Consider the following 25,796-nt stretch of genomic DNA (forward strand, 5'->3'; position numbering starts at 1 on the left):
TGTAAACTGTTATAAAAACTTAATTCGCGGTATTGTGTGTAGGTCAGTGACACAAAATCTAAATGTAATCAACGTTAAATTCAGGCTGTAACACAACTAAATGGGGGAAAAAGTCGAGGGGTGTAAGTACTTTCTGAGGGCACTGTAAATCCTCAAAGACAAACGTATGTTGTCAATATGTCATTCCTCTTGAATACCATGAAGGCTTATTGTTTATTGCGTGGAGTGCACGCATCTTCATATTTACCTCCGACTTCCAAACGATATAGGCGTGAGAACTGGACTGTTGCTGCTTCTTCTGAAGCCATCTCCGCGGTGAGAATAATGTGTTCGTGCTCCCAGTTGGAGTGACGCTGGGGCTCCTCACCAGAAACGGTAAATCCCACGCGGTATTCCGCTTTGTGCCCCTCACAGTCACGTCATAGTTAAAGGGGAAGTTTGATGTCGGGGAGAGGTCCAAGGGTGTGGAGGGACCAGATAAAGACGAAAGGGGTTGTTTCACCCTAAGATTTCTGGACCGGGCATCTGATTTCAACGCAACCGGGTGCTCAGGGAAGCTTGGCGAGGATGAAAACGCACCTGCATCCTCAACGCGCAAACCAGGTGACCCCAAGCGGTCCCCATGGGTTCTATCTGTCTCTGTGCCACATTTTCTTATAATATCAGGGTCCAGGCTCCGAGTTTGTCGCAACTTCCTTTTGGAGATGGCTTTGGAGGCTGGAGTGGAGCAGGAGAAGACGTTCAGTAGTCCTTGACCAGATGACATCTCCCCTCTGCACAAACGCAGCAGCGTTTGAAAAAAACGACCTTTTCTCAGAAGTTTAGTTTAATAAACGCCATAAAGAACCAAACCACGAGATAGGCCCCATCAATATACTCCTACAGTGAACCCTCGGTCCACGTGTTTTTGTGCTGTCATCGTTAGAATGCCTTGGTTCAGATAAAGCAAGAGACAGAGAGCGCGCAAATGAATCCAATTCTCTGTGCGGTGTTATTATGCATGCAGCTCAGCTCGTTCCCAAACTGTAGTCAGAGCGGACCGCAGGATGAGAGAAGTTTCGCAGCTGATTACCCTCGCCGCCGCTCCTCTAATCCGTCCAATGCGCTCATGTGGCTGTTAAGACTGCGCACTCGTTTTTCTCCAATGAGCAAAACCAGTGCATACAAGTGTCTTCCCCGGGTCTTTACCTGCATCTTTCAAGTTTGTATCATAAATTAATTGTATAGCCTACATAGGTTGGGCCTATGTGATGTATAGCTGCATAGCCTAACTTTCACTTTGTTGAAATAAAGCACAACTAAAGCTGGCCGATTGAGGACATGGCATAAAGATTAATCATCGACCTAAAGCCATAATCCATAAATGAGGATTCATCCGATAATCTAGTCTATTTTACTATAATTCACATTTGTACATTACATCGGGACACATGGCGCGTGGTGTCTTACCCTCAAAATAATTATCATGGTCTGATTATCTTGCTCTGTGCATTTTCGCACCACAAGTTTCTCAGAAGTTGTGAGAAAGACTGTCAGGCACAATGTTGCTATATATGGGTTAGCTGCTATGCAGCACGTTTGGCCAGAAGGAGCTCAGACTTGGCTCCTTCCTTCCAACTCAACTCTACCAATGGTAACATTGTAAATGGACATTTCGTATTTGTCTTTTGAGAAGCTCAGGGCTATAGGGGCATAGCTTCATCTTTCTATAATTCTCTCAGCTTTCAATCTCTCTCAATTCAATTCAAGGGCTTTAATGGCATGGGAAACATATTTTAACATTGCCAAAGCAAGTGAAATAGATAATAAACAAGAGTGAAACAAAGGATACAAATTAACAGTAGACATTACACTCACAGAAGTTCCAAAGGAATAAAGACATTTCAAATGTCACATTATGTCTATATACAGTGCTGTGGCGATGCGCAAATAGGTTAAAGTGCAAAAGGGAGGAGCCCCAGCTCTTTCAAATTCTTTGTGGATCACTCTCTCTCTTTATCTCATCCGTTCCCCCTGTCTGTTTTTAGGCTGGTCAAATCTCACTGAGCTGTTATCAGTGTCATGCAGTGCAGCTTCATAAGCAGCTTTATCAGGGCAACCCCCTTCTCCAGTCTCCCATGAGGCACCATTTTCCCCATACCTTCACACACACATACAGGCAGGTACACACCCATGCATGCATATACAGGAATGAACATAGGCATGCATGTACGCAGAAAGGAAGGCCTGCATGCATGTACACACACACACATACACACACAAGCAAGGCAATTGTTCATCCCTTCTCATCATTTTGGGGTCCAGAGTGGCGCAGTGGTCTAAGGCACTGCATCTGAGCACTAGAGGCGTCTCTACAGACCCTGGTTCGATTGAATGCTGTCTCACAACCGGCCGTGATTGGGAGTCCAATAAGGTGGCGCACAATTGGCCCAGTGTCGTCTGGGTTAGGGTTTGGCTGGGGTAGGCCGCCATTGTCAATAAGAATTTGTTCTTAACTGACTTGCCTAGTTAAATAATGGTTCAATAAAATAAAAAATGCAAAAATGGTAAAAACGCAGTAGTGTAGATAGAGGGATAAAGATTGGTGAGAAGGAGTCAGAAAGAAGCAATCTATTGCTGCTCTACCTCACGGTTGCAGGGGTTGTAAAAGGGGCCCCAGCACTGAAACCAGACATATAACTATATGGTTGGTGTGTACCAGAGGTAGAAATCATCGTCACACATGCATGTGCCTGTAAGCTCCCCCATGTTAACCCAATGAGTCCCACTGTAACACAGGCACGTTTTGGACTTCTAACCCCTTTTAAATATCGTTGTAACATTGGATCCGTCTATGTATTCTGGATGAGTAGATACCAACCATTAAACTGTGTGATTAACAGGGGCTGAGCTAGAGCGGTGTTTGTGATGGGTCGGGGACCGGGGCCGGGTCTTTTTTTACAAAAACCTCTGTAGTGTCCGAATGGTTTGAGCAACAAACTATTAAAACCACATATTTTATTAATAGAGTAATGGGAGTAAAACAGCCTGCAGGGGTTAAATTAGGATGAGAGGGGCGCTGGGTAGGGACTAAGTAGAATGGTTTCTAATATACTTTAGTGGGCATCAGCCACTAGAAATCAAATATGATTCTAAAACACTTATATAAAAATGTGTTTATAGATAATATCAGTCCAATTTGCTGTTATAGGAAGAGTAAAGATTTTTTAACAAAGAAACTGTTCTGCTCTAATTCATTATAATTGGAGAAGTCTGTTTCTTGTCGAGCCATAAGGCAGGAAACAGGTAGCCTACTTCATCAGTAACCTACTCTGGCCAACAGTAAACATATGTAGTGTGTTAGGCTAATTAAGTAGGCTATGACATACAATCCTGACCTTGTGAGTTAACTGAGCTAAATGTATCACTCATTAGAATTGCACTGTGAATGCAGGTCTTATTCATGTCACACATCAGTGTGGTGACAGAAGTGACAGCAGAGATAGCCTGATGGTTTCTGTCAGAATGGAAAAAAGCACACACTTGCACTGATAAGCGGTTCAGCATACAAGGCATCATACACATAAATGCAACTAGGCCATAAGAAGAGGGATTTCCTTCAGAGTCTCTCTCAAACTGTCTCGCTCACTGTTTTTTCATCTGAAAACTGAAATGGTGCTAGTTCGGTCTCCAAATTTAGAAAATAATGAGCCTCATTAAGCTGAGTAAACATTCACCATCTGAACCCTATCAAAATGTTTTTGTTTGCAATATGTAATAAAAAGCATGAGCTGGCGCAAACCCAAAGAATCATTGTGCCTTCTTCAGGGTGATGCAAACATATGCCTTGGTTTGAAACAAGCTCAGGTTGGAAAAAGCGTATTTTTGTTGACATAACTTTTAATTGTTACTGGTTGTCCTTTGTTGGGTTATTTACTAGCTACATGGACAAACTTTAGATTTATTGTAGGAGGGGCAACATGTCACAGAAATATTAGTAAGATCATCTTTGAATAACGGCCGCCCTCTGCTGGTCAATTGATGTACTGTTTATTTCTACGGCGTCCACGAAGGACCAAACTAGAAATTCCCTATTACGGATTCGTTTGATGAGTTGTGTCCTAGCGCCATCTCCATATTTTTTTCAAAGACCCCTTTGGATACAGCCCGGCGGGGAAAGGGTTAAGGAGCGGGGGGTCCAGATGCCTCCTCTCCTGCTCGCTATGACGAACAAATGAACTCCCGGGGAATGAAATTTAAATTCCACAAAGGAGAAAAAGTCCTATGTTTCGAACCTGACCCTACGAAGGCTAAAGTACTCTATGATGCAAAGGTAAATTACTTGTTGTTTAGCCAAGAGTTTGTTTGCGGTCACGAGGGCTGATACTGCATGCAATTCCCAAACATTTTGATTGCCAGTTTTTATGACTTTATCCAATACTGTAGCTAAGTTAGACATCATGTTTATTTGAAATATCCGGATAGACCACAGAAGGCCCGACCAAGGTTGCCATGCTAGCTAGCTGCTAGGCTAACTTTTGCTATTAGGCTAGCATACCGTTAACGTAATATGGTAGGGTTATGGCAAAAACGAGGCCATCAACAATGGCTGCAGCCGTGTTATTTGTTGCTATGCTGTTGCTATGCTGTAGCCATGTTGTAGTTGCTATCTCTGCACATGCTGTAGCCAGGTTAGCGCGGATATATTTTTTAGCTAGCTCGTAGCTGCTACATTTAGCTAACGTCAACTGTCATAACAACAACTGTCCGCTAACGTTGGAAGCAACGTTAAACACCAACGGTGAATTAACATAGCATGAGTTCACGTTAGCTAGCCTCTGTGCACGGCCAGGGCAACACATTACAATCAGCCAACCCGTTGTTTACATAACATTAGCTAGCTAGCACCAATTAGTAATGTGTTCTTAGCTAACTAACGCGTACTTATGGCTAACTGTCTATTTGGTGTAGATGTGTTGATACATTTGCCTGCTGTCTGTTACACGCTAACTTGAGTTTGGTTAGCTACCGCTAACTATCGTTAATTTCTGGGATTGTGTGTTGTAGGTCGTCGATGTTGTAATTGGCAAAGATGAACGTGGAAAGCGAGTCCCAGAATACCTGATTCACTTCAATGGTTGGAACAGAAGGTAAACTCACACACAAGACACAGTCTGGGGTGGTGGGCTTGAAGAAGGGATACTGGGGAGGAGGTTGGGTGGGGACAGGTAGCAGGGTTCTTGCTGTGTTCCTGAGGGGTGGGGTGGATGGGAGGATCACCCCCCCCCCAAATAAAAGTGCCATCCCCTGTATCTATGAGTGGTTTAGGTTAATTTCCCCATCCTTTGTGGGCTCTGCCTGTTGAGCAGCAAAAGGGCTCATTTTCCAACATTCGCCCTATAAGCAAGCTACTGGTAGAAACTTTGTACGGTTGGCTAAAAATAGTGGTCACGTTTATTTAACAATCCTTAGAAAACTGTACATCATTTAAGTCGTTTAGCAGACGCTCTTATCCAGAGTTGTCAATGATTTTAGCCATCTATATGGTGGAAATCATTGAGTGTGTATAGCAACCTTCAGTGGAGCTTTGTTCTTGATATCACTTTGACAATACTGTCATGCCGACTGCATGCAGCTTGAATTGGAAGGGGTGGTATTCATCATCTGTTGCTTTGTGCTACAGTTGGGATCGATTGGCAGCAGAGGACCATGTGCTCAGGGAAACTGACGAAAATCGCAAATTACAACGTAAACTGGCTCGTAAAGCTGTGGCTCGCATGTAAGTTTGACTCCATTGGAGAATATCGGAAAAGTAAGCATTAGGCCTGACTGCAGATTTGGTGCCAGTGTCCTGTCTAACTGTGTCCACTTCAACCCACAGGAGGAGAAAGGGATGGGGGAAGAGACGTCGTCGTCTACCCGGTGTTGAGTCAGCTCTGAAGACACTTCCTGAAGAGAAGGAAGAGAGTGATGACGCATGTGAGTTTGCCTGTTCCATCGCACTCAAACTAGTGCTAGTGCAAAGTAGTTTATCGGAATGGCTTTTTGTTGGAAATGGCTTGCAAGCTAAAATTACATGCACTTTTTGGTGGGGGTATCTTTCAGGTTTGATTACGTCTTCAGACAACAGTGACGAGGACGATTCCGAGGATCCTGAATCTTTGAAAAGTGAGGAGAGCGACTCTTCCGAAGATTTGGACAAAATGGTATTGTGTTTTGAATTATAGACTACGACAGACAAATAGGTTATGTATTGAGAAAACATATCAACTCGGTTGTTCTATTGACATTGTCAGAAATACACATTTTTACAAAATGGCTCGATGGATCTGACTGTTTGCCCATCTTATCTCCAGCAGGAAGAGCAGGAAGCTCACGCTAAGATGGAGAGTGAGGACAAGACCATCAACATAGACATCCCTGAGGTTCTCAAGAAGAAACTGGAGGATGACTGCTACTACATCAACAAGAGGAAGAAGGTGTGTCATTAAACAAAGATAACACCCGCTTTATTGTAGTTCCGTATACCTATTCATATCCCTCCAAATTCCTAGATATTGCTCATGTTCAGTAGAGACAAATTATAGAAACAGGGAGGTACTAACTGAGCTAGTCCAATAGGAACTCAGATTTGTCATTTTCTGTTGCTAAACGTTTTGCCTCGATGTACCGTACTGAATGCAACTCTTGACATTTCAACATCTCACTGCCAATGAGCTGTGATCATGAAGGGCTTTGTTCTTTTTCTACCCAGTTGGTGAAGCTTCCGTGCCAGATGAACATATTGAACATCTTGGAATCATACGTGAAGCACTTTGCCTTCAACGCAGCCTTCTCTGCCAATGAGAGGTACAGAAGTCACCAGAGCACCGCCCAGACCAGCCTCAGTCCTCACTATGTTCCTCCAGAGAAGAAGTGAGTCCCCAAAGTACAACATTTCCCATTAGCCTTTTCGCCTTCCATGAGTCCCATGGGCTACATAATGGTTTTGTTTGACATTGCAGCCACCTGCCAACTGACTGATCTACAAATCACCTTGCATCATAAATAACTACTCAATGTTATTTGTAGATCAAGTATGTCAGTCACAATATTACCAATAAATGCATCACAGATTCAATGCTCTCGAACATGGTTATCTTGGATGAAATTATCTTTGTGATAGCTAAAAGCCACCGTTTTGTTTCAGTGAGGAGCTTTGCAAGGAGATGGTGGACGGCCTGAGAATCACCTTCGACTTCACCCTTCCCATGATCCTCCTGTACCCCAATGAGCACGCTCAGTTCAAGAAAGTCAGCTCCTCAAAGTTCTTCCTGCCTATCCGGGACAACACAGCCAGCTCCAGCAAGTAAGACAGACATCGGGCTATGTATGCAATCCTCTTGAATAATTAACATTGGGTCATTTTCAGGTCGGAAGATGAAACAAAATGAAGTTGAAAACGTTTCACTGTTGGAAGACACTAAGTACATCAGGCCTTTGTTCGGTTTGTATATCTGACCTAAGTTGAAAATGTCAGTGACAAATTATTGTACGTTTCTTTGGTTTTGTGGTGTTGGATGTCATTACCAAACTGGTCTTTCTTTGACCATCTCCGTCCTTCCTATCCCAGGACCCTGCGTGAGCGCACCCCCAGCCCCTCTGGCCACAACCCCTCCACCCCCCAGTCCACGGACAGTCAACCGGCCCTGAGCGAGGCCTCCACAACCACGGCAAACACCACCACGCCCAAACGCCGGCGCTGTGCCTCCACGGCCGACCCTGACGCCCCCCAGTCCCTGCGGCGCTCTACACGTCACACCTCGGGGGGTGAGCGGATGGCGGGCGAGGGGGGCAGCGGCAGCGCTACGACCTCACCCCAGCCCAAACGCCGCCTCGCCAGCCTCGATACGCCTGCCCAGCTGCCCAAGTTCTTCCTCAATCTGGAGAAGAGTGAGTGGCAAGAAAACACACTCACACACAATAAGCAGTTTATTGTGTACTGCTTTACTTTATGCAATGTCACCTGTAGCCTCTGTTGTTGTAATGACTATATCCACCCGCTAGATGGCACTCTTCCCTCTTGTCATACATTACAGTCCGCTCCCAAACACATGGAATATTATCTGCGCACAGCTTCTCAGTGCTACAGCACACAGTAAATGTCTGTTGTTGTTTCTGAAGTGTCCATGAAAATGTTCTCCTGCACCCACTCCCATCAGTTGATTGACTGCTGTCTGCCCTCCTGTCCCCTTCCCAGAAACCCCTGTCCACAGTGGCTCATCCTCTCCATTGCCCCAGACGCCCAGCAAGGAGGGCAGCGGCGTCTTCTCTGGCCTGGAGAGCCGACGGAACAACGAGCTCAATGAGGTCCTGAGCTGGAAGCTGACCCCCGATAACTACCCCCAGAGTGACCAGCCTCCCCCACCCTCCTACCTGTACGGCTCACAGCACCTCCTACGCCTCTTCGGTAGGTGTCCTCCTAAGCCCTTTCTCTGTGTGTGGGGGAAACAGGGATTGTTGTTTAGTTCAATGTAGTCTCCAGTCACTCGTTCTCTTTCAATCTTGTTTTATTCCCCTTATACAGTGAAGCTGCCAGAGATCCTGGGGAAGATGCAAATCCCAGAGAAGAACCTAAGGGCCCTGGTCAAACACCTGGAGCTCTTCCTCAGGTACCTCCTATCTAATTATAGAATAATGACATGTTTTCTTTTAGTTTCTTTTGTTCTTCTTTTAGTGATCAGCCACACACCATAACGAAGCTAGAACCAGGGCTTCAATAATCTCTATTTCGGCTGCCTTAGCTCACCTCCATAGAACCTAGGCCTGGAACGTTTCCTTGTGCTGCCAAAGTAGCCAATGTCAGGTGGTTATTTAAGAAGAAAATGTTTTCTCATTGACCTTCCTGGTTAAATACAGGTCATAAATCACGTTTTCTAAACTGGGTGGTTTGAACTCTGAGTGCTAAAAGCTGTGGTATACCACGGGTTTGACAAAAAAATACTACTTACTGTTCTAACTATGTTGCTAACCAGTTTATACTAGCAATAAGGCACCTCAGTGTTTGTGGTATATGGCCAATATACCACAGCTAATATCTGTATCCAGGCACTCCGCGTTGCATCATGCATAAGACCAGGCCTTAACCATGGTATATTGGCGATATACCACACCCCATCAGGCCTTATTCCTTTAATAACTTCTCAAGCCACATTAACTCGCAGTGGAACTGAAGATGCACAAATCGCCAGTCTCCAGGATTACTGACACTGACTGGGCGAAGCCCGTTATCCCCCAGTCAATCACTGCCTGGTGTGTAATTGTGCCGGCCGCCTCGCAGGAAGGGACAGGCTGCCGTTTAGTTGCTGTGCCGACAACAGTTCCATGATCGACTTCCTTTGATTACGATAATGCCCACATCAGCATTTCTTTGGACGTGCTCACTTAGCTAACCTGGTGTGTGGTTTCCACTTGATGGGCCTCTGACATTGTATTAACATTAGCTTAGCATGCAGAAATGTTTGGACAATGCGGCAGCTTGATGGGCCTTTCTGATAAAGTTAACCTATTAAAAATAATAATTGGACAGTGCAGTGGAGAATAGAGAGGTGGATTTTTCCCATGAGGCTTTTTGTATATCTTGGAGGGGGGGGTCCCTGTTGGGAGCAATGGAAGTGCAGTCTCCATTGATCTGCTGACACGCACACACAATCCTCTCCGCCTATCCAGTGTTGCCCCGTCACCTGAAGTCTAGCTCATTCAACTGGGCAGTTAGCTGTGGTGTAATGCTATTAGGTAGCAACTCTCTGTTTGTGTGATTCATGCAGCTCACTGAGTGGAAAAAGTGCTCACTGACCTGTAAGCTGGCTCTCCCTGCATGCCTGCCACGGTTATTGTAGCTATAATATCGTCTAACAGGATGTGATCAGACGATGATGGCTTGAGATGTTATTTATGCAGAGGGATTGATATGCTGTTTTTGTGTCTGTGTGTGTGTGTGTGTGTGTGTGTGTGTGTGTGTGCGTGCGTGCGTGCGTACCTGCATCTGTCTGTATGTGTATGAGAGACTGTCAGACTACATTCAAGTGAAGGGAGATGAGTTGGCGTTACACAAGCCGGCGATTCTAATCTTTAAATCCTGCCCAGCGATCTTCAGCTGGCCCCAAACCTAGGGGATTTATTCTCTCCTTTATTAATCAAACGCCTGCAGTTTCCCCTCCAGCCACCTCTTTGTGCTGTTGTACACTGAGGGACATATGACTCCTTTCTTCTCACAGCTGGGTACGTCTCAATCTTTTTTTAAATTTAATTTAATTTTTATTAACAACAAATCAATACATAAAGCACATGAGGGAACACAAACATACATAGGTTACAAGCAATGGACAATTACATTTACATTTAAGTCATTTAGCAGACGCTCTTATCCAGAGCGACTTACAAATTGGTGAATTCACCTTCTGACATCCAGTGGAACAGCCACTTTACAATAGTGCATCTAAATCATTAAGGGGGGTGGTGAGAAGGATTACTTATCCTATCCTAGGTATTCCTTGAAGAGGTGGGGTTTCAGGTGTCTCCGGAAGGTGGTGATTGACTCCGCTGTCCTGGCGTCGTGAGGGAGTTTGTTCCACCATTGTGGGGCCAGAGCAGCGAACAGTTTTGACTGGGCTGAGCGGGAACTGTACTTCCTCAATGGTAGGGAGGCGAGCAGGCCAGAGGTGGATGAACGCAGTGCCCTTGCTTGGGTGTAGGGCCTGATCAGAGCCTGGAGGTACTGCGGTGCCGTTCCCCTCACAGCTCCGTAGGCAAGCACCATGGTCTTGTAGCGCATGCGAGCTTCAACTGGAAGCCAGTGGAGAGAGCGGAGGAGCGGGGTGACGTGAGAGAACTTGGGAAGGTTGAACACCAGACGGGCTGCGGCGTTCTGGATGAGTTGTAGGGGTTTAATGGCACAGGCAGGGAGCCCAGCCAACAGCGAGTTGCAGTAATCCAGACGGGAGATGACAAGTGCCTGGATTAGGACCTGCGCCGCTTCCTGTGTGAGGCAGGGTCGTACTCTGCGGATGTTGTAGAGCATGAACCTACAGGAACGGGCCACCGCCATGATGTTGGTTGAGAACGACAGGGTGTTGTCCAGGATCACGCCAAGGTTCTTAGCGCTCTGGGAGGAGGACACAATGGAGTTGTCAACCGTGATGGCGAGATCATGGAACGGGCAGTCCTTCCCCGGGAGGAAGAGCAGCTCCGTCTTGCCGAGGTTCAGCTTGAGGTGGTGATCCGTCATCCACACTGATATGTCTGCCAGACATGCAGAGATGCGATTCGCCACCTGGTCATCAGAAGGGGGAAAGGAGAAGATTAATTGTGTGTCGTCTGCATAGCAATGATAGGAGAGACCATGTGAGGTTATGACAGAGCCAAGTGACTTGGTGTATAGCGAGAATAGGAGAGGGCCTAGAACAGAGCCCTGGGGGACACCAGTGGTGAGAGCGCGTGGCGAGGAGACAGATTCTCGCCACGCCACCTGGTAGGAGCGACCTGTCAGGTAGGACGCAATCCAAGCGTGGGCCCCAATCAAGCTAGGGGGTATAATATCACATTACAATTACATTACAATTACACAAGGACCTTAAGGGACATGCATATACTTACAATTCTAACAGCTTTTTTGTTAGTGGGGCGGTAGGGTAGCCTAGTGGTTAGAGCGTTGGACTAGCAACCGGAAGGTTGCGAGTTCAAACCCCCGAGCTGACAAGGTAAAAATCTGTCGTTCTGCCCCTGAACAGGCAGTTAACCCACTGTTCCCAGGCCGTCATTGAAAATAAGAATTTTTTCTTAACTGACTTGCCTGGTTAAATAAAGGTAAAATTTTTAAAAAAAAATTGTCTTAAAATACAGTTCAATTTCTTTTTGTAGGGTACGAAAATGTGGTTTTCTGTTTGTAAATTTACATTTGTGTATATGAAATTTGGCCAAGAGAATAATGAAATGAATTACATAATGTTTCAGCTTATTTCTATTGTATGTAAAGAATCCAAACAGTACATCTCTCCACAATAGTGTAAAATCTTCATAAATGTGTTAAATTATAAACCTACTGATGTCTTGCCACAGTTTTCTTACATGCATATAATGCCAAAAAAGATGCAACACTGTTTCTGGGTGGTCATTACAAAAGGAGCAATTTGAGCTGATGTTTTCCTTAAACTTCTTCATATAGTGGTTGGCAGGATAATATTTATGAATCATTTTAAAGGTGTGTGGCAACATCCAAACTTTTTTCCAACATATATAATCAATAAATCCATTCCAATAAGGCATGACATAAGGTATAGATAGATACAACATCCTGCTGAAACAAGGTTTGTATCGCTCTGTTGTTGAATGGACCAAAAGAGAAACAAATCTTTCCTACTGATGAGTCAACAGGGTCAATAGAAGGTAGGCTCTGAGGGTCAGGTCTTGACATGTTCCTGAATAACAGAGCAACACCTGAGGGAATGGCATCTAAAACAATTGCAAAATCTTTAGGTGTTACAGGGACCTTGTAAAGTTATAAGAATTCCTTATAACTGAGTAAAGACCCTCTGCATTTACCAGTTGGCTCACCAATAGGATGTTATTTCGGAACCAATATTCTAAAAACAAAGAAGAACTTTTATACAATATATCCCGATTATTCCATATATAATATCTGTGTGGAGAAAAATTGTTTATAAATTAAGGACCATGACAAGAACCTGCTGATGAAAAGCAGAAAGTTTCACTGGAACTTTGTCAATATTATAATTGCAAAACAACATGAAGTTAATGCCACCAAAAGTAGAGAAGACATGATGAGGAATACAATTCCAGATAGAAGTGGGTCTTCTTAGGAATTGTTTTATCCAATTGATCTTAAAATTATTATTTAAAATAGTCAAGTCCAGAAAATTCAGTCCACCATTCTCATAAGCTTTCATTACAACAGTTTTCATAATGTAATGGGTACGGTTTCTCCAAAGAAAGTTGAAAAGCATCTGGTCTATCTCCTTGCATATTTTACTGTCAAGATATAAAGATAACTTCAGCCTTGGTTATTAGGACTCTACCTTTTTAAGATAAGTCCCTCTGTAGCCATTGATTTAGCTTCTTCTAGGTTTTTTTAATAAGAGGGTTAATATTTAGTAAGCCTCTAGACTTCTGATCCTTTGTAATGGTTATGCTTAAATATGTAAGTTCTTCTTTTACTGGAATACCATCATTTGAAGGTGTCACACAATCTTTGACAGCGATGAGTTCACATTTATTAATGTTAAGATATAGACCAGACGCTTTGGAAAAGCATTGTATGACATTGATCAATACGGGAATTTGGTTAGTGTCTTTCAGAAAGTGTAGTATCGTCAGCCAGCTGGCTTATAATAATTTCTTTACCAGCTATGGAAATACCTTGTACAGGACTATTATTTAAAGAATTTGCAAGAAGTTGGGTGATTAATAAAAACAGGTACGGAGTGATAGGACAACCTTGCCTAATTCCTCTCTTTAACTCAAATCTAGGTGAGGTGCCATATTTCAATTTGATAGAGCTGTTACCATTTGCATAGAGTCTTAATAGCCTTACAGAAAAAATCCCCAAAGCCAAGTCTCTCAAGGGAGTGGAAGAGAAACTGATGCTCTACTGTGTCAAATGCTTTATAAAAATCAAAACAAAAAAATATGAAACTATCCTCAGTTATTAGGTCCGAGTACTCAAGTATGTCTAATACTAGTCTGACATTGTTAGAAATATGTCTTTTCCTCATGAAGCCAGACTGTGTTTCATCAATGATTGCATCCAGGACTTCTTTAATTATTTTTGCAAGTAGTAAGGCCAATATCTTAGTCATTATTAAGAAGACAAATTGGACGCCAGATATCGATGAGCAGCACTTCTTTTTTAGGCTTAGGTATCAGTGTTATTAACCCCTGACTCATTGTAGGAGGGAGAACATTGTTTTTAATACTCACTAAAAATACTTCAAATAGGAAAGGACTTGTTCAAAAAATACTTTGTAAAATTTTGATGTAATTCCATCAACACCTGGTGATTTATTGTTCTTTAGATGTTTGATAGACTCTATAATCTCTTCAACTTTGATGGGTTCATCACACTGTTTAGATTCTATATCACTGATAGAGTGAACATTAGTCAGTGAGTTAAAAAACATATCTGTGGATTCCTGAATGTACGTACAGCTATACAATTTTCTGTAAAAATTGCTACAGTATTTAGCGATTTAATTTTTGGTCATCTGTAATAACACCATCAATGTTTAACTTATGGATATTGTTATTTTTAGAATGAAATTTCTCAAGTCTAAAGAAATAGGAGGAATTCTGTTCTCCCTCCTCAATCCATTTTTTCCTAGATCTAATAAAGGCTCCTTCTGCTTTTAATGTATATATATTATCCAGTTTATTTTGTAACTCAATTAGTTCCATCTTCTCCCCCAAGAGGTCAGCTGGGGACCTCTGAGAAAGGGAAGTTATCTTAATGATCACCTTTTCCTCCTCAGCTCTTCTGGTCTTAGCAAGATTACTACCATATTTTCTAAGGTATTTGGACACCTCAAATTTAAAGAGCTCCCAGTTCTTGCAATACGATTTTTATTCACAAGCCCTTTCCCAAAAGTGTGAGAGCAGATCTTTAACCTCAAATTTAACTATATCATTATTTAATAATGAGCTAATTAGCTTCCAGTAAGATGCTCTACCAAGGTTCGTATCAGGGGTAAATATTTTGATATCAATGTAAATGGCCCTATGGTCTGTGAGGAGAGTAGTACAAATATTTGTAGTAACACACTCACTATCAATACATTTGGATATAAGTCAAAAATCTATTCTGGATTGTCTGGAGCCTGTTTTGTTACTCCAAGTGAATGATCTTTCACCCGGAAACCTCTCTCCATATATCAGTAAGTTAAACTTTTACATAAAAAGAATTAAACCCAAATTCTGATTGGTTGGCCTACCTGAGGGCCATCTATCAGTTGAATTATCTATAGTAATGTTAAAGTCCCCTCCTATCAATAATAACGAACTGGGAAATTTAGATAACCAATGAAGTATATGTTTCTCTATAGATTCAAGCAACTCATCATTCTCATGTTTGGTGTTGTACACATAGAAGTATACAGTAATGAGTGTAATGTCATTGTAACTGATCACAAGACAAATAAAGTGACCAAAGGGGTCACATTCCGAGTGTAGAATATTGCCACCAAAGGTATTGTTCATTGTAGTGACACCGGCGGAGTGTTCAGATCCATGGGAAAGCCAAATATCGTTGCCCCACTGTGACCTCCAGAAGTTGGCATCAGCCGAAATTGAGCGAGACTCTTGAAAAAAGCAAAACTCTGTTCGAAATTGTTTAGCAAATAAAAATAAGGCCTTGCGCTTCACATTGTTTTCTAACACCCTAGCATTAAGAGAAACTATAGACAAAGACAAAACAACAAAGATTATATAAAAGTATAAACTGTAGTAGGATGAGTCAAAGACGTAGGAGCAGTGAACGTAAACGATAAGGAACCGAGATCTGCACCATTTTAAGTCAATTTAAAGTGAAAATAGCTTATTCCATAACCTTTGAGCTAGACGTTATCTGGCTTTTAAATTCAACTCAACTGAAAATTATGTTCAAGACCAAACCAAGGGTTCTCATAGTAAGAGAGACTAAAAACCCTCTTTAGTGCAATCAGGAACTATTCTGAGAAATAAAACAACAAATAATAATTTAAATAAAAGGATACCTACTATTTTAAGTACACATGAAAACTGATCATAAAATAATTGAATAACAAAATGTTTTACATATAAACGTTCCTAAGACCTTTTTTGGAAATAAGTATTAATAACTAAATAGAACAATAACCGTGTAAAGTCAGAGCAGGCCTGTATGCACTAAAACAGTATCTTAGTTACTGTATACATCAAAAATAAATACAACTTTCAATCTTCTTCCTAAGTTTGTAAACAAAATAGGTCTTCTGGTCATACAAAGTGCAAACTAATAAATTGAAATACCGGAGTATTCCTGAAAAGTAGTCACCTGATGCTTGTTAGGTAAACAACATAAGGAAAATGAGAATACCATGGCTGAAACCATCAACCTGTTCCTTCTGGTGAGATTTTAGGGAGAAATATGGATTTCTGAAATGTTGATGAAGCCTCGTCCTCCGATGAAGTAAGCAGCCTTCCCCTCATTTCGTGCTATCTTGATCGTTGGCCACAACTTGTTCCTTCTTTCTATGTCTTCCGGGCTGAGATACTCGGCGAAACGCATACCATGGCTCTGAAGGAAGGCGTTCTTCCTAGCAGCTTTCCAGACAGCATCCCTGTAGAATCTGGCATTGAATAGGATGATGATACGCCTTGGTCTTGAATCGTGTTGCTGTTGCGAGGCGGTGCACAACGTCGATGGTATCGCCAACTTTGTCCTTCTCTGCAGGCAAAACTTCTTGGCGGATACGGATAGCCTCTCCTCACACATCTTCGTTCTCCACCTCTGGCAAGCCGTAGAGTCTCAGGTTCCATTTCTTGTGTATTGTTCCAAATCAGTGAGATGTCTATGCTAGACATTGTTATTATTTTCCACCCTTTCCACATTTTTTTTCAACTTTTGCCACTCTCGTTTTCACATCCTTGATTTCACCACATGCAAACTCCAGTCTTTTTCAAGCCTGCGATAACCATGGTGTTCGCGCCTACCATTTCCTCAATGGCGTCACACCTGGAGTTGATGAGTAAGGAGAGGGTAGCCACGATGTCAGAGTTCATGTTGGGTTTTTTTTTGGGGGGGGGGTTGCACGGAGTAACCGGCAAAGAGGGGAATTCCTCATCGTCATCTTCAACAGCATTCGAAAGCATGATATTATCCATAGGCCAAGCGTAGTTATGGCAGTTGTCTATAAGCACGTTTCTCTCTTGTTGATTAGCAATAGAATGACTAACTTCTTCCTTTCTTTTTTTTTTGTCACAACTTTGCATGGACATGCTGAAATAAATGATCCAATTATCATTCCAGTCACAGGAAAGGTCTTATATCTTGAACAAAAAAAATAGTAATGGCTGTAAACTTGTTTTCTTTTTTTCCCCCACAATCTGTCTGAAGTTTGGTACAGAGCTCGGTAAAAAAGCGTCTGTTCAAGCCGCCGTCTTGGCACCTCCTCTTGGGTACGTCTCAATCGTCTATTAGGGCCTTCTTCCGCTGGTGTCATCTTTTTATTGACAGTAACCACGTTTCCATACACAGCTCTTTTACAAGTAAAGTCATTTCGTATTAAAAAAATTTCACAATGGCTGTGATATAAACAGGAAGTTTCAGTACATCAAAGGTTTTACTCTGGTGACATGATCGATGCTTGACTGCCGTTTGACAAATAAAAATATTCGTATCATGTAGACTAGCCTACAAGCACTATATGCGAGCTGTTGGCTAAACCACACGTGCCAAGACCAGACTAGGCACATTTGCTATTTAATGCAACAGTTTTGTCATAAAACTATCGGTAATGTTGAAAATGCTATGAACTATAGATTTTTTTTCGATACATGGAAACATAAGCGAAAAAGTACATTTTCTGCAGTGAATTTTATCCGCGACAATCAGTTTGGTGGAAACGCAGCAATGGTGGGAAAATGCGCATATTGGCTTTGCTCGGATTTTGGAATATTCACACATCTGTTGGTGAAATTACGGGAGAGGTCAGAGAAATGCAGGGTGAAGAAATGCATGCCGGGATTGGGCACACTGACGGATCTCTGGAAAAATGGTAAATCGTCTGGTGTGTTTCTGTGATACAGAGGGAGGGATAGTGGTGTGAAGTCAGGGATGCAAACTAGTCACCTTTTGGTGAAATTCACCGCTTTGAATCCGGAATAGGTGACCTACGTTATTCGTGTAGATCCGATGAGAAAAGTTTGGGCGCGGGGGGGGGGCTTGGTGAGATGCCTGACCACAGAGACTTATTTTTTTTACCTTTTATTTAACTAGGCAAGTCAGTTAAGAACAAATTCTTATTTTCAATGATGGCCTTGTTCAGGGGCAGAACAACAGATTTGTACCTTGTCAGCTGGGGGATTTGATCTTGCCACCTTTCGGTTAGTAGCCCAATGCTAGCCACTAGCCACTAGGCTACCCTGCCGCCCCATGAGCCATAACCGAAAAACAAGTGGCATTTGGAAAGTGTGGTGGGACAAGTATTGTTAGCATTAAGTATCTTGCTAGCTGGATCTAACTATCCGTTAGCTAGCCAGAGAAATGTTGAGCAACATTAGCCTACTTAACTGATCAAATAATTGAGTGTTTGGTGTGAAAATTAGCTGTCTAATGAAGTCAGACAGCTCGTTACAACATCAGATGAGCTAACCAATTCGCTTTAGTATTAGCTGGTAACGTTATACGACTCCTTGCCGTTCCTCAAGTTATAGTTGCTTTCTGGACCCTGGCAATCTGAAATGTTAACTAGCTAACGAACTATCTGTGAACGAATGTTTTCCCTCTACAGTATGTGGTTCCTTTTCAGAATGAGATAATTAGTTGAAAATGAGGCGTTGCTTGTTAAACAAGTGTATTCATGGATCAAGTCGAGCTTGGGCCTGGTTTAAGCTGGATGCCACTAGAGGGGAAAGGAACACCACCCAGTTTCCCTCACACTTTTTCAATACAGTGGATAAAAGGGTATGCCAGGTGTACTCTGCCTGAAAGAGATCAGCAACGGGTATCATGCTCTGCTGGCACATTGTAGAACATACGTCCACAGGCAGAAAGTGTACAATGTAATAATGTGCAGTGTAGCCAAAAGATATTGCTTTTGTTGTGTTGAACTTGACAGTAACACTTGTGTGAGTGAGGTGGGGATTATTACAGTTTTTTTACTCAGTGAACGTTATTTTGCATACATGAGGCCTTGTGCACTTGATCGATGTCTACTATAGTGGCCACTACAGTAGAGCAAAAATAGAATGCCTGTTTGTTTCATTCTATTTCTACTTAAGATGGGGGGTTTTTTCCCCCAAGTGCAATATTTAATGTGTATGGTCACAAGCATTCTATGATTGTAAAGGCTGTCATGGCTAACTGTAATATTAGTGTAGTGTATATATATATATATATATATATATTTTTTTTTAATCAAGACTCATTTGCAGTAAAGTCTAGGCAACAAATAACACGGGATTACTTTCTTTACATTTTTTTAGCTGTGAGTTGGGTTCACATGAACCACTTTTTATTTTACACACAGACTGAACAGGTTGATCATAATCTTTGTTGTTTAATTAGTTAACCTGCATTTCCCCCTAGCAGGGATTTTCTGCATGTTTCAGTGCAACAAAAAAGTGTCACCTTTTTGGGCCCTCACCAGTTTGCATCCCTGAAAGTACTTAATACAAATATTTTAAAGTACTAATACTTTACAACTTTTACATCACAACATTCCAAAATAAAAAACTGTACTTTTTACTTATACATTTTCCTTGACACCCAAAATTCCTCATTTAATTTTGAATGCTTAGCAGGACAGGAAAATAGTCCAATTCACACACTTATCAAGAGAACATCTCTGGTCATTCCTACTGCCTCTGATCTGGCGGAATCGCTAAACACAAGTGCTTCATTTGTAAATGATGTTGGATTGTGTCCCTGGCTCTCCATAGATAAATAAATAACCAGGCAATTGTGCCATCTAGCTTGTTTAATATAAGGAATTTAAAATTATTTTTTACTTTTGATACTGAAGTATATTTAAAACCCAAATAGTTTCAGACTGTTACTCAAGTAGTACTTTACTTAAGTCATTTTCTATTAAGGCATTTTTACTTTTACTCAAGTATGAGAATTGGGTACTTTTCCACCACTGTGGAGAGTGCCTAATGTGTATGAGAACGAGGATGCCTGCTCTACATTTGCACTGACTAATAGATAATGGACGAACCAATAAATAATGAAGAATAGCTGTAGCCACGGTCCTGTGGTCCATACAAACTAGTTCGGTACTCCACAACGACAATAATTTGTTGCCGGTAAAGCGCCTCTTAATTTCTCCCTCTGATGAGGATAATTTGTTTGCAGTCAAATTATAAGAGCGGGTAGAGCTAAGATGAGATGGCAAGATTTAGAGGATTTGGCTGAGCAGCGGATACTAAGAACATTCCGGATTATTTTCCCTACTGATTAGACGGGGAGATTTTCCCTTTCCTACTCTGGCGAATTGGGTTATTTAAGGCAAGTTACTAAAAGCACTGACTGACTGACTGCAAGCTTGGAGGGGGAAGGGGTGTTAACAAGCCCCCTGTTTGAAAACACCAGGATTGGGAGTGCTGAGTAACTAGTCTGGTCCGTGACGTCCACAGTATCCGGGGGAGTAATGCATTTCCCACAGTGGTCTTGGCTTCAAATGCATTAGCTGTCTGTTGATGGCCATGCTGTGTTAACTAGCCTTAACTTCAGACTTCTACTCAGTGTGGTGAATTATACCCTGTTATGGTGTTATATCTATCTCCTCCTTATCTCTCTTTCTACTCTCCCTCTTCCTCCATCCCTCTCTCTGCTCCCCAGGTTTTTGGCTGAGTTCCACGAGGACTTTTTTCCGGAGTCGGCGTACGTGTCGTCATCGGAGGCCCACTACTGCATGAAGCACCCGCGGGCCGTTTACTGAGGCTGTTTATCTCACCCTGCCTCGCCCTGAACTGCACTGCTGGGAGGGGAGCTCCAAGCTGCTTCCCAAACCATCCCTTTCTTTCACTTCTTCTCTGAGACTGCGCCATTATCCCTCTCCCTAAATCCAACCCATGCAGCTATGTGGTTTTGCCTGCCGGAAAGAAGTAAGGCAAGGGTCTTGGCGTCTGATCGACCCAGTACCTCACTCTCCCCAGCCCCCAACCTGGCAGCCTGGCCTAGGAACAGACCCCCCTGGATGCAATGATTACCTAAAGCATGGACTTGTTATCCTTGGCTGTAGACCGTAACCCCCTGCTTTGGTTTTTGCCACGATACTGACTTTGTCTTGCTTTCTCTCGCTCTGCGCTCAAGGACCACGTTTGGCCCTCTCTCTTTCTCTAGCAGCATCTGCATCCGATCCTTCTCTCTCCGTCCGCCTAGGCAAGCAAACACAGGGAGAAGGCCTATTTGATATGTTCGCTTTATGTGTGACTATTGGCTTCTCCTCGGCTCACCATGCTTGCTGCCCCAAGCCATGCTTCAGTGTGTGTTAAGTTATTTCTAAACTCTTGTAGAATGTCATTACTCTAGTAATGTCTACTATCTGTGTTCCTCTTGCTTAGAGGGGCTGGTGACGTTATGACCACTGTGTGTTCATATTGATATTCGTCATGGCATTACCCCCAATGTTTGAAAAAGGTATTGAATTTCATTGATGTATAAATTCCTTTTCTGTGCTTGTTTTTTATACACTGTTAACTTGTAGACTCGAACAGGAACACACCTTGGAGGTGGAAATGTAAGAAGATTAACTTTCAGTTTGTTTTTCATTAGTCTTATCTGAAATAAAAGTTGGAGCAATATTTTTGGCATGTGGTTTATGAATATTGCTGTTGTGTTCACGCAAGGCGCATTATATGGCAGCACAATATAAACAGATAATTGACACTTGAGCCAAACTGAGCTATGTTTATCACGAATGCAAACCCTTCCGAATGTTGCCTTTTCAAAAGGCGTTGTCAGCTGTATAGATCGCTGTGCTATAATGCGCCGTGCATTTAATCCTGGTCCTTTTCTCTGCGGTTCTTCTCTCCTTCAAGTTGAGTCCTTTTTCCTTAAGGAAACATTAGTCACACTATAAAGGTTGTTCTAAACTATAGCACGGTACAAGAGCAGATTGTTGGGTTTATCCTTAGGGCGAATCGGCTACGGTTTGAGATTGAACAGGGCCTTTGGTCTCAGAGGTGTGATATCAGAGATTTGAGAAGGGCAGCCCAGGGGAAGGAGCCTGGACCAAAGCCAGTGTTCTTCAGAGGATGACGTCAGCCTCATTTGATGTACACACAGCGTTTTGGGTTGTGCCCCATCTGTCAGTCGCTGGATATTGGTGCCCTTAGACCAGGGATCATCAACTAGGTTCAGCGGCAGGTGAATTTCTTTTTTCTTCAGAGGATGGACAGGGGGCCTGAACATAATTACTAAGAATTTGTAGACTCCAAATTGACCACAAGAAGCACAATCAGATCTAATATTTGTCTAAAATATAATCATTTCAACCCTTACTTACTGTGTATGTGATTGTACACAAATGTATGTTATGAGTGGGAATAGTTTGGAACAGATTTGAAATAAAATAACTTGAAGCTAATTTGCTGGTGTTTTTACAGTCTTGTTTCCAACAAGACTTTTTAAAACTTTGGGGGCCAAAAAATCACCCGTGCACCAGTTGGGGAATCCTGCCGTAAACAATGCCTCCCCTCGGTCACCTCCTGCCATAGCTGCCTGCTGTAGAATCCCTCTTAACATTGACCAACACACACTGCCTCTGAATATGGGTTCTTGAGTGTAATGGCCAGTGTTGCAATCAACGTACAGAATATTTTTGGCTCTGAACAACTCCAGTGTTTCTGGTTGTTCTGACTGAAACCCCTCCCTCAAGCTATCACATTGCCTCTAAATCAGGGGTATTCAACTTTTACACACCTGGTATCCCAGGTGTAAATCAGTCTCTGATTTAGAGGGGAAGAATGGGGAAAAAAGGACAAACTGACTTTGAGGCCCAGAGTTGAGTTTGAGAACTCTAGATCAAATCAATTATTATTATTTTTTTTAATCAAATCAAATTTTATTTGTCACATACACATGGTTAGCAGATGTTAATGCGAGTGTAGCGAAATGCTTGGGGGGTTTTCTGAGGGAAAATGCTTAGGGTGGCTTTTGACTTAGTGCTATCATGTGGTCAACATCTTTAGGGTCTGAAGGAATAACTAGAGCCTCATCTCAGCACATCTCAGTCCTGACCCTCTTCAGGACAACCAGATAACTACACCAAAGTTCGGGGATCACTGGCAACTGTGATGGATTGCAATGAAGCTTAACCAACGCAGTTGCCTTGTGGTTCGTGTCTGCCCAGAGATTGGGAGGTAAGGGGTTCAGTCCTCGGAGTCATACTTACAACTCAAAATGTCAAAAGTTTGCTGGCTGTCCTCCAGTGATATCTGTTGATGTATTTGTCACCTACATATTTTTCAGATCAGATTTCATTTTGTAAATACACTGCTTTTTTTCATCCCAGTACATTAAAGTTGTCTCATACATATTGACACTCGCCAATGAAAACAGGGACAGTATATTGCCCACGTTTTGAGTCCCACACATACTGTAGTTTGTTTTCATTCTGGATTGCCATGTGGCAGACTATTACATATTATTACTTTGGCTGCAGTCGGTGCAGTACTGAAGCTTTCTGCTCAATAAACTAGGGGGGTTTCCATAGCAAAACTATGCTCTTAGCTCCCTCAGCTCTAGGGAGGTTAGCATTGCTACCATTACAGTGGCTAAATGTGTTTAGCGGTAAGCGCTGATGCTTTTTTGGATAGAATGTCCTGTAGTCCTGTAATCAACCACTTCAACACCCTGCTTCGATGCGATCATAGATAGAGCTTTGTGTTCAAGAATCTCCGTCTCCCAGCCGCAATAAATCAATTTCTGTTCCACCCTCTCGATATCCACTTACCTACTGATTCAACTGGCTGGAGAGTCGTGTGTGTGATATCGCCTGTAGAAGGTAGCAACGCTCACCTCACACAACTCCTCACCTCTTTCTTTAGTTTCATCTCTCCGCTCTTACTCTCATCCCTCCATCTCACCATTCTCCAGCGTGGCCGTCGGGGCATCATGAAGGGTGGTGATGGAGTGCAGGCCGGCGAGAATAGAGAAGATGGACACTAACCCCAGTGTTCACGTGTCAGCGATGGATGTGCGGTGGCAGGAGACAGCCATTACCCAGCAGCCTGCAGAGTGAGTAGCCTCTGGCTAGCACTTGATGTTTGGTTTCTTCGCTAATGACAGAGAGTGAGGACGACCCTACTTTCTCCAGTCTGTTTTCTCACTAGATGCTGGTTCCAAGCCATGCTAATATTTGGGAGTAGAAATTGATTGTTGAATGACCTCATTGGTCATTAGGGATGTACTGTACAGCAAGTATTGGTTGAAATTCTGAATGTTGTGATGTCAGAAATAGTTTGGACCTAAATAACTGTTTGTCAAAGTTATCCACCAAACCATCAAACCTTTTGAATCTCAAAGTATTGTTGTGAATGTTTTGTCCTCTGATTGCCTGCTGTTGTTGCTACTCCTTCTAATCACAAGTCCCTGACTTGATTTTGCTGGCTCAGCTAACTTCTCTCAGGGTGTCACTTTGACTTACCAAATCTCAGATGGGATTTTAAACACTACATCCCCCCCATAAAGACACTGCACAAGTGAAGTGAAGGAAAGAGGTGAGAGGAGGAGAGCGCGTAGATAGCTGCGAGAAGGAATTATATATACAACGAGCAACGTGATCATGCTGTTTTTATGTGGATCAGGGGTGTATTCATTCCAGGGATAAACATACCTGAATTTGTCCAATAGAAACTCTAATGTGCAACTGTTGGACTAATGATTACATCCTATCTGCAGGCAAGCTTGTGCAAGGCAGTATTGAATTTGTAACTGTCACCTTGATTACTCAAAATTCTCTCGACCTGTGCACCAACATTGAAAACTTTCAGCAATAGGTTTCAGCAATAGGCTAGGTTGTAGCAACTTCATGATGGGTACAGGGAAAATGTGACTCATGTAGTAGCCTAAACCTATCAATGTTACATTGAACTGGGTGAATGGAATATAAATGACAGTCATTCAATATTCTGTAATAGAATAAGGCCATGCTCATATAAAATTAAAAAGAATCATCCTCCCTCATCTTAACCGGCACCGACCGCCACTGGATGTGATATGCCCCTGAATAGTTGATGCTGATCCAGTCTACTTTGTCTTTGTTTCCACTAAATTCCATTCTAAAATACTTGGATTATTGTGAAGTATTATGGTGGAGATGGAGAGCATACGGAGTTGGGTGTATGTATGGATATTGGGGTAGACTGTAAGAGTTGAGGTTTGGCAGAGTCAAGCAATTAACACTTGTAGGCCTCAAAGAGAAGTCTCGCCAATGACACACATTGTTTTAGTGTAAAGCAACGGATCTGGTGTCAAAATCTGATTTGGGAATCAGATTCCCAAGCCACCTCTGTAGGTAGTCCTGGACACTTCTACACCACATGCCCCCCCTTATTGGGTAAAACAAAGAGAGAAGAGCAAACATCAACTGTCACTCAACATCCTGCTCTACATTCCAATTTTCATCTTGCTTTAATCACTTTTCACCCCACACCGGGTGCCAGTGATCATCGTTAGAGAGGCGTGTCCAAGCGTAGCTGGGCGCCACGGGGGTTTAGATAGCCCATATATCACGGCGTGCTCTCTATTTATCCACATACGCCCCACTGCCCCATGGGAGGACCCCACTCAGTCCTACTGAGACAGGAAAGCTGATATAGGGTAACGCGTGTGGCGTCATTGCGTAAAATACCGTATTTCATTGCACTCCAGATTTGACTATTTGTCATCCCTCTGACAGGTTATGACAGAAAGCAGTGAGAAGGGTTTCAATGTAAAAATGTGTACCGTTTAAAGTGCTGTGTGGGAACAGGGAGAAAGCAAGTGAGAATAGGGATTGCAAATGCCTTGTTGGGTAAAAGTGAAGATGTCAATTTGTTCTGTTTACATCACAGTGGTGTATTATTTTCAACAGGTGTTGACA

At 42.7% G+C, this 25,796-nt stretch overlaps 2 protein-coding genes across 4 annotated transcripts in view; one reads left to right on the forward strand and one right to left on the reverse strand.

Annotated features, from left to right (window-relative positions):
• LOC135542595 (rho GTPase-activating protein 6-like) overlaps positions 1–1,030 on the reverse strand; it is an 88,697-nt gene extending 87,667 nt beyond the window's left edge. For both annotated transcript variants that reach the window (XM_064969691.1, XM_064969690.1), the window contains exon 1: positions 248–1,030. In XM_064969691.1, coding sequence (XP_064825763.1) covers positions 248–766 — 519 coding nt within the window. In that variant the 5' untranslated portion in view covers positions 767–1,030. The remainder of the gene's footprint in view (positions 1–247) is intronic.
• A 3,038-nt stretch (positions 1,031–4,068) lies between these two features.
• Positions 4,069–21,513, forward strand: LOC135542596 (male-specific lethal 3 homolog). Of its 2 annotated transcripts, none has more exons than XM_064969693.1 (12): positions 4,069–4,312; positions 5,047–5,129; positions 5,663–5,758; positions 5,861–5,958; positions 6,085–6,185; positions 6,336–6,458; positions 6,734–6,894; positions 7,169–7,327; positions 7,592–7,911; positions 8,219–8,428; positions 8,546–8,630; positions 20,549–21,513. In XM_064969693.1, exons 1-12 carry the CDS (start codon positions 4,214–4,216, stop codon positions 20,646–20,648), a joined length of 1,635 nt encoding a protein of 544 aa, XP_064825765.1. In that variant the 5' UTR covers positions 4,069–4,213; the 3' UTR covers positions 20,649–21,513. The 2 variants fall into 2 exon arrangements, with proteins under 2 accessions (XP_064825765.1, XP_064825766.1); XM_064969694.1 differs by having other exon boundaries at positions 6,339–6,458.
• Positions 21,514–25,796: the final 4,283 nt, after the last annotated feature.

The sequence above is a fragment of the Oncorhynchus masou genome, chromosome 6 (genome assembly GCF_036934945.1).
Source record: "Oncorhynchus masou masou isolate Uvic2021 chromosome 6, UVic_Omas_1.1, whole genome shotgun sequence".
In the NCBI taxonomy this organism is placed as follows: domain Eukaryota; kingdom Metazoa; phylum Chordata; class Actinopteri; order Salmoniformes; family Salmonidae; genus Oncorhynchus; species Oncorhynchus masou.